Source organism: Typha latifolia, chromosome 4, assembly GCF_019914945.1.
Source record: "Typha latifolia isolate L0001 chromosome 4, TyphaL0001v2, whole genome shotgun sequence".
Lineage (NCBI taxonomy): Eukaryota > Viridiplantae > Streptophyta > Magnoliopsida > Poales > Typhaceae > Typha > Typha latifolia.
Window position 1 is genome coordinate 16164901 of NC_133089.1, and position 9275 is coordinate 16174175.

The window sequence follows — 9275 nt, forward strand, 5'->3', positions numbered from 1 at the left end:
TGATGGCCTATTGAGTGGGCCGGTTGCTGTCCTCAAAACGGATGATAGGGCACTTCAAGGCGTTGCTTGAGAGCTTGTTAGGAGTTGGCTAGCGCTAGAGAAGGAAGCCCTGGCGTTATGGCTGGGCATTTGTCTTGCTAAGATGCAGAATTGCTCCAAGCTTGAGATCGAGATAGACTCCCTCGAGCTAGTTCAGTACATGAATAAGGGAGAGGTGTGGCCTTGGCGGATTCAGGCTGTAATGGAGGAGTATTTTGTAATGTTGAGAGGGTTTAGTGAGATCAAAGTTTCCTGTGTGTTCAGGGAAGCCAACAAGGTGGCAAATTGGGTTGCACACCAAGGGCAGTTGGCTTCCTGGTTTTGCTCATTGGGGTCTGTTGAGGAGCTCCCCCAATGATTATGTTTGCTCCTCCTTTTTGATACTTTAGCTAACTTTATTGGCCGAAATATTCTAATATAAGCTATCGTAGCGCGAAGCATTTTTAAAAGGTTAAGAAATTTGCATCTAATAAGCTGCCTTTTTTACCTAGATTTATGGCCAATATTTTTTATATTTATAATTTAAGCCCTATATTTTATTAAACATTTACTAAAAAAATACTCCTTAGGTTAAGGGGTGCTTCTCTACTTTTGATTTTAGTTACAAATATAAAATAGAATAATATTATTTTTACTTATTAAAGATAACTTAACTTTCTCTTTTCAAGTTTTATTGAAGAAAAAAATTAATTCATCAAAATTCACTTTCTAGTAATAATTTTCAGGTAGATGGTATAGAAAAGAAGTATCTAATTCATTGTAAACAGCTAAACACTAATAATATTTAGGCGGACCAGGTAGAAAATAAATATTTTATTCATTGTAAATTATTTTTTTTCTAAATATCTAAGATGCCCCTATATTTTTTTTTTATTGAGCATGATAAGATTTTATTTTCTTCTCTAACCAAAAATTAAAGTGAGTACTCCTCCAACCATCTTTGGCTTCTTCTTCTTCTTCTAGTGCAATTCTAGCTTAATTCAGAAGGTAAAAAGAAAATTCTAATACAGTTAAATCGTAAATAAGTAAAAAGAGAGAGTGTAAAATATAATTTTTTTCTGAAAATTATATCCAACAAAGCCGGGTAGGAGGATAGAGGAGTCTTGAGCGGTTTGGACCGTGTAGCTTATTAGTTCAGTAGCTGGGAGTGACACGTGTGGGTTTATTTGGGGCGATCTGATTGGCTCACTTGTCCAGCTGTGGCACGCAGGTGGTTCCCAAACCCCGGGAAGCATAACGCCGTGTGGGCCCCAATCACGCCTACATCCTTCTCGTTCTCATCGAACGGACGGCCGAGATCGCGTCGACGTTTTACACGCATCTCTCTCTCTCTCTCTCTCTCTCTCTCTCTCTCTCTCCCTCGCGCTTCGTTCCCTCCGCCTCCTCCATTCTCCTCTCCTTTTTTTCTTAACTCCGACGACTCTTCTCCTCTACTATCATCTCATCTTTGGGTTCTAGGGTTTCTGATCCTCTTGCGATCTCAGATGGCGTCGGCCTCAGTGCCCTGCCCCAAGTGCTCCGTCGCCGGCTCACGCGTCCCGCACTTTCGCAGTACCCGGCAGCGGGCGAGCTCGCTTGTCTCGGTTTCGAAGGTTGGGCCGCCTGCTGTTGTCGGATCTTGGAGGCCTCAGTTTCCTCTAATGCAGGTGGGTGTCTTTAGTTTCCTTTCATTTGATTGCTCTGTGGTGGGAAAGAAGGAATTTTGGGAATAAATATTTGATTTGGGGATCGTTGGAGGGGCTTCAATTATGATTTGTTTCTTGATTATTGGTGAAAAGGAGAGATAATTGATTTTAAGGAAGCAAGCGATGGTTAAGCATTTGAAATGGATCAAAGAAAATGAGGTTTCTCTTGCGTGAGAAAAGGAGCACTGTTTTATTGTTGAAGGGAGCGAACTGAGCGTGCCAAGTAATATATGGCAAAAATCTTATCGTATTTCGTACAGTTGCGTGATCGATATTCTAATATTGCATGTTAATATGAATAGCTTTCAGATTATGATTTTTGAGGAATTTTAACTCATGATTCGACATTGTGAAGAGTACTTTGATGATAAGAAGACTAGTCAGAATCATCTACTGTAGTTGTTGGGCGAAAACAATTAATTGGTAAAATATTTGAAGTAACAAGCATGTGTGCATCTTCAGGAGAAGGGGTTGCTAGGTTGCTTCTATGAGATAATTGATGCTGAAAAGGAGTAAGGGATCTAGTTGAAGTTACGGACCTACAATTTTATTTACGTTCTATTTAAATTGCTAGATGAAGTTTCAGGGTGATAGCATTGTTTTAATTGATGAAATTTAACAGAACATTGAGCACTAAGCCTGAATTGTGGAGGAGAGGCATAGAATCTAACGATTTTACAATAAATTGGTCTTTGACTGACTACAAGGAATGCAACTTCGGCGTGCTATTTTTTTCAATTTGAGGAGGAAGTTATTCTTAATAAGCAGAAGTACCTTGGAGGGAGTATCTCTATTATACCCTGCTTCCATAGACTGGGAAATTAGTGAGGATGTCCTGCACAAAACCAGATCATGGTAGGTCCAGTGTGTTGTGAGATCTCGATACACCCTCTAAGCTGGTCTCAGATCAAACAAAACTTTATGGTTCAGAATGTTGGGCAACTTTGAAATGACATATGCCTGAGTATTGTTAATATGAGATACTGAGGTGAATGCCTGAGATTGTCATTAATGTAATTATGAAAATTAAAACATAATATTGGACAAACATTTTATTTCTTTCTGATTAGATTAATGCTCACAGCTTTAACTCTTTTGCAGGGATCTGATTGGAGAGGATCAACCATTCTGAAGGCACAGCTACAAGAGGTAGTTATTTGACGTTGTTCGAGTCCTCATCCTAACGATTGAATGGGAACTTTCTTTTCTGTTATACAATCATACCATTTCGTAGATTCCTGTCGAAGGTTCATCAAATTCTGCCCCACTGACATCTACCAAGTCAGAAACTCAATCTTCCAAGACCAAGAATTCTGACACAACAAAGGAATCTTCTGGTCAAGCTCCGGTACCAGAGTCTGCATTATCTGCCTTTATGGCTGAAGCTTCACATCTTGTTAAGTAAGTACAATGTCTTCTCTGTAATGCTTAAAACTTTAAAAGCATATCAAAGAAAATTTAGCAGCTCCTTTGCCCGTTCTTTCTTTTAGTCGATGAAGGAAAAATATTGAACTACCATTCTAACATTGGCTAAAATTGAGATAAACTAAAACCTCTAGGTTCAGTCAGCATATTCATAGTATTGGTGAGATAATTTTCCTCCTTTTGTAGTTCACTTTCTAGAACTGTTCAGTATTCAGGGTTAGTTCTTTTAGTGCCAACAGGAACATCTACTTACTGTCTCAAGCTCCAGTGGCTGCTGTGGGTCTTGACCCCGGTGTTGCAGTGAAATTAGCTGGTTAACTTTTATGTTAAAAACTTTATTGACAAGCAAGACCTTACTATGAAGTCTGATTCGCTATTAGGGGAGGATGTACTTTTTAGTCTTTCTAGACTTCTAGCTACTGTTGAAGTTGCCTAAGATTTTGTCTTGTTTGTGATTTCTGAGCAGGCTTGTGGATTCAAAGGATATAATGGAGTTGAGCCTAAAGTTTAATGACTGTGAGATTATCATAAAAAAGAAAGAAGCTCTGCTACAGCCTGTTGCTACCATTCCTCCCCTTATGTTTCAATATCCACAATTCATGCAACCACCTCAACCTCCAATTTCAAAATCTGCCCCTCCTCTTGCTGCTGCAAGTCCTGTTAAAGCTGCTCCAGCAGCAGCACCAGCCCTTCTTTCTGCTGCAAAGGTGGGAGGCAAGTCATCACTTCCTCCTCTCAACTGCCCAATGGCTGGTACATTCTACCGAAGCCCAGCACCTGGGGAGCCTCCATTCGTCAAGGTAACCTCCCAATTTCCTTAGAAAAGATTGAATGCCTGATTGTCTTCTGTTAGTTCTGCGCATGCCCTCCAGCACTATCAGTGTATAGAACCTATGATGGATCTAATCTTATGTACGTGAATTCGTACATCATTTTCTCTTACGTGAATTCATACATCATTTTCTCTTTCTCCTCAACTTATTTCACATCGTCCCTTTTATGCTCTCTTTATTGTAAACTGCATGGTGTACACATGGAATTCTGATACATCTCTTCATGTTCTTAACTGCATGTGTGAATCAAGTGCAACTGTTTTTCATCCTCCTTGTCTTTCTATCTATCTATCATGCAATGGCATTTTTGGCCTTGCCATCTTTAGTGCTTTTATTTATTTGTTGATCCATGCTGAACTTATTGGATTATCTCTCTCTCAGCAGGGCATTTAGTTGCCATCAAATACTGTGCCTTCTGTTATATTATGCAAATTAGAAATCATTTCCATCTAATCCAAGCATATTATGTAGGTTGGAGATAAAGTCCAGAAAGGACAGGTTGTTTGCATCATTGAAGCCATGAAGTTGATGAATGAGATCGAGGTAATCTTCTCTCCACTACATCACATCTCAATTATGCAATTCTCCAAAATGTTTCTGCAAATCCTTAGCAGATTCATTATTTATATGTTGGAGGTTGTTTAAACCTTAGTGTGACTTTAAGACTTGCCACCATGCACCCTATGGCTAGGATTTGAGTAATGCTAAACACCTTTTCCTCAATTGGTGTTACAGCTATTTATCTTGCCTCCTATGACCTAAACTGATAGGACCCTTTTGCAGTGGGAGACCCCTTTTTTTCAGTTTTTTCTGCGAAACTGTAAAATGGTTGAGATGTCAGAAATCATGTTTTTTATTTCCTGCACCTGCATTCTAAAAGCTGTTATCAAGAGAACTCTAGTACCGACTTAACATCTGGCTCATTAGCTGAAGACAAGGGCCATGCACCCCATAAGTCTCAGAAAGTCGACCGAAAGCTTTGGTTATTCTATGAGCTTTAAATTACGGGCAGAATCAGTCCTTTGCTTCTTTGAAAGAAGTATATGTAAGATCTCTTATTCTAAAAAAGAGCAACACATACTGGAAAAGGCAGGTTATTGGAAGTGATCAATTTCAAATGCTGAATAACTACAATCTTTTTGATGCTTATGAAGCTTATTAAAAAAAAAAAAATCAAAGTCAATCTCAAGAAAGCAAGAGAGTGCATATGATGCTTGCATTATGAATGGATTTAAAGCTCTTTTTCTCGTGTGCAGGCCGATCAATCAGGAACAGTCGTGGAGATTCTTGCCGAGGATGGGAAACCAGTTAGCCTCGACACAGTAATACCTCTTTCTCTTTACAGTTTTCCTCATCTTTCTCTCTGTCTGTCTGTCTGTCTGTCTCTCTTGTCTATCCTTACATATCTCTTCCTTTTACCTCCTTTCCAGCCTCTACTTGCCATTCAGCCCTGAAGGAGGCAGATAGATTTCAGATTGTAGCTCATCAAGGCAGCTGAAATACAGGGTGATCACCAAGTTCACTTGCACTTGCCTCTTTTATTTTATTATCGTCATATATATATATGAAAAATATAGTGATACTAATTTTACTATGTTTTTAAATTGTTACTCAATTGAACTGCAGAATCACTCAGGTGTTGTATATAAAAAAAAAAAAAATCCCCCTTTTTATCTCGGGTGGTGGGTGTTAAGGAATGTAGAAAACACGCAGTACATGACTGACTTCATTCCAATTATGCCCCCCCCCCCCCCACCCACCCCTCTCTCCTCTGGACAGTCGACACACATGCTGGCCGCTGCTCCCCACCATGTGATTCCCATGTGATGTGATCCCCCGGCCTTTCTCCCTCTCTTCCCCCCCTCCTCTGCACTGCTACATCTTTCTCGCTACAACGCGGCAATTTCGCTGGGCTACATTTCCCAACTCATAACATCCCTGATCCCTCCTCCCTCTTTTCTCGATGCATCCATCATCTTTATCCCCTCTCCCCTCTCCCCACAGCCACCACCACCTTTTATTTTTTTAATTTTTCCCTTCCAATCCCAATGCCTGTCATTGCCAGTGCAACATACGTCCCGTTTCACTCTCTCTTTTTACTTTGTATTAGTTTCGTCAAATCGTCAACTATATTAGCTACAAGAGAATCTGCATCCTTTTCGCTTACTGCTGGGGTCCTTTTGTTCCTCGCCAAAACTTTGGTATATAATTTAAATTTTATAGTAAAATAGTAAATTTTTTTAGAAAAAATAATATTTAGAGATAGCACATTGTACCACAGAACTCTCTTTTTTATGATTATATTTAAACTAAAACTATTAACTTAATTAACATGGAGGGTATATTGAGACATATGAAAGTACCTAGAAAATTTAGGCATTAGTTTCTCCTATAAGATTAGCAACAACGTGGAATGGGATACTTGGAGCTATACCGGCCGTCGGATGGGGAAGGAGCAAGCTTCCGTGTCAGGGGCATTTTGGTACCGTAACGGGGAGCAGTTGCTGACGCCCACGTGGACAAACGGTACTAATTAACGCACACTTCTCCGTGACCCATAATTAATACCCTAATCTGAGCGCGTGGGCCCAGGTAGCCGGTGGGGGATGGGTGTAAATCTTGTGTGAGAAAGGAGAGACGAGCTTGTGTTTACGGGTTGGCAGCGTTGGCTCCCGAAGTGAAGGGCAATTTGGGAATTGAGGCACGTGAAGGTTTTGAGCTCTCACATGTTTCCGTTGCTGGACCACAGGCTTTTGCCAGCCTCTACTTCTTTCTCTTAACTTTTTCCAGTACACAATTGCCCCTAATTTTTCTAACAATTTTCCTAGGCGTCCACTTATAAACGGTACATCGTTTATGGTCATCGTTGTTCTCTTATTACCGTTCTATTAATACGGAGAAGGCACCACCGTTGGGTTTAGATATTATGTTTTCACTATAACGAGCAGTGGCAGTGTCGTGAATTGAACAAAAACGAGGTCCTTCCTCTACGAACTCCAATACTTAACCTCCTCTTCTTCTCTCTACTACTACTACCAGAGAGAGAGGAAGAACAAAAACTCCATAAATACTTCCATTCCTCTCTCTCTCTCTCTCTCTCTCTCTCTCTTTTGCTTCTTCTATCTCTATCGCTAACGCCATGACCATCTCCTTCTCGAGGTCGACCTCGAGACCCACATGCCGGAAGACCGCATACATGGAGACCTACTTAAGGAGAAGAGCTCTCAGTCCATCGAGGAGGTGCTGCCGCCATGGGCGAAGGAAGCCGAGCTCGAACGCGTCGTCCAAAGAAGTGGCGGAGAGGCTCGAGGCGCTGAAGCGGCTGATACCATCCATGGAAAGCGGCGAGACTAAGAAGAAGGATCTCTTCGAGGAGACGGCGGATTACATACTAAGGTTGCGGACCCAAGTGGAGATCTTGAAGCATCTCCTCGATTTCTACGGCGGTGGAGAGGTGAAGGAGATGACGACGTCGTAGAACGAATGCCTTTATTTTTCATATTTCCAAGTGTTCTTCGTTTCGTTTTTCCGCCAGCGATATGAGATGCATATCTTAGCTGGTTTTTTGTGCCATGCATTTCGGAATGGGCACCTATCTTTTTGGCAACAAAAATGCTCTCATAATTAGTATATATGATATGGCGTCACTGTCACTACTCACTAACAATTAAGATGAATTGTTCAAATTATTTTTTCTACTAAATAAATAAATTAATATAACCAGGGGTCTATGCTTACTTTTTTACATTTTATTTTTATTTGGATGGCATGGTTTGCCTCCCAATGTAAGTTGGGAAGAAAAATAATTATTTTGAGAACATACTAGGAAAGTGACTAGAAACACCCACTGTCAGGTTGTGTGAGAGAACTAACATGTGGACTTTCCATTTGTGTACTCACCAATTAAAAGTTTTTAAAACAAATTAATATTAAAAAAAAATGTTATAATGCTACTTGGATAGGGCATGCTCAAGCTCAAACATATCTATTTTATTAAACAAGTCTAACTCGAGTTGGCCAACTCGAGTCTAGGCTCGGCTCGATAGGCTTAAAAAAATTATATAGATATATATCTAAATAAACTGAACAGAGTTCGAACCTAAATAAAAATAATAAGGCTCATTTATTAAACAATCAAAGCCTGAGCTTGAGTTGTACCTAACTTACTAAGGCTCAGCTCATTTACACCGTTGTACTTTGATAAAAAGTGTATAATTAAAACTAAGTTTTTTATTTTCTTAATATTGTATTTAAGAGAATATGAGAGAAAATAAGAGAAGGGAAAAAAAATAACTTCATCTTATTTTATTTTGATGTAACAGAGAGAAAAGTATAGAAAAATAAGTTTATGTTTGATTTAAGGAAAGAAAATAAAAAAAATATATGCTTACCATTATACTCGTTATCCAATATAAAAATTAGCACAAATTATAATATTCTTAAGTTATAATATCCGGCACAAACTATAATATCTAATTTTTAATTTTTATCTTTAAAGTTGCTAATAGAATATTAAAAGATTAATTAAATAATATAACAGAATAGAGACATATTTAGAATGCTAAAATATAAAAAGAGTTTGTGTTTTATTTACTCGTCTTTTCTCTAGTTTTCTCTCTGCATTTGGAGAACTTTATTTTTTTTTTTCTATCCCTTTCCAGGTAATTTTATTATTTCACTTTTTTATTCCAAAGAAAGTGACACTTCCCACATATTTATATATCGTATATAATTTATAATTATAACAATGACTTAATTTTACTAAACACTTTTAATTTTTACCAAAGTCATGATTGCTTAATAAGAGTGATTTTACTAAAAACTTTTACCACTTTATTCCCTCCACACTAATCAACAACCAAACACACCCTAAAAAAAGGGTCAAACAGTTAAAATGACTTATGTTATAGAGTATTATTTCTATATTTAAATACCAATGACACCTAGTAGTTAACTCAGGTACTATACAAAACTTCATCACGGTAATTAAACACTATCAAAAATAGGTAGCCAATTTGGCTAGTTTATTCTTTAAAAACGAAAGCTCTGACACTAAACTATATATCCATCTTTATTCTTTGCCCAAGCCCCAGTTTCAAAGTATTTGTACATTAATCAATATTTTTTAGCCTCTTTTTTTTTTGGGTTAAACTATGGGGTTTGTATTGTTATGGGATAAAACTCATTTAAATTAAACCTTTTACCTCCTAATAATAATGCTCAAGTGAAATTTAAAATAAAATAATAATAATAATAAATAAATAAATAACTACTTAAGAGGCACGCCGTCTAA

At 38.3% G+C, this 9275-nt stretch overlaps 1 protein-coding gene across 1 annotated transcript; it reads left to right on the plus strand.

Moving 5' to 3' along the window:
• The first annotated feature begins 1335 nt into the window (after positions 1-1335).
• LOC140787368 (biotin carboxyl carrier protein of acetyl-CoA carboxylase, chloroplastic) lies at positions 1336-5653 on the plus strand. The gene is made up of 7 exons (XM_073136260.1): positions 1336-1685; positions 2826-2873; positions 2959-3125; positions 3616-3949; positions 4454-4525; positions 5239-5304; positions 5413-5653. The coding sequence occupies exons 1-7, from the start codon at positions 1524-1526 to the stop codon at positions 5434-5436; spliced, it is 873 nt and encodes a 290-aa protein (XP_072992361.1). The 5' UTR covers positions 1336-1523; the 3' UTR covers positions 5437-5653.
• The last annotated feature ends 3622 nt before the right edge of the window (positions 5654-9275 follow it).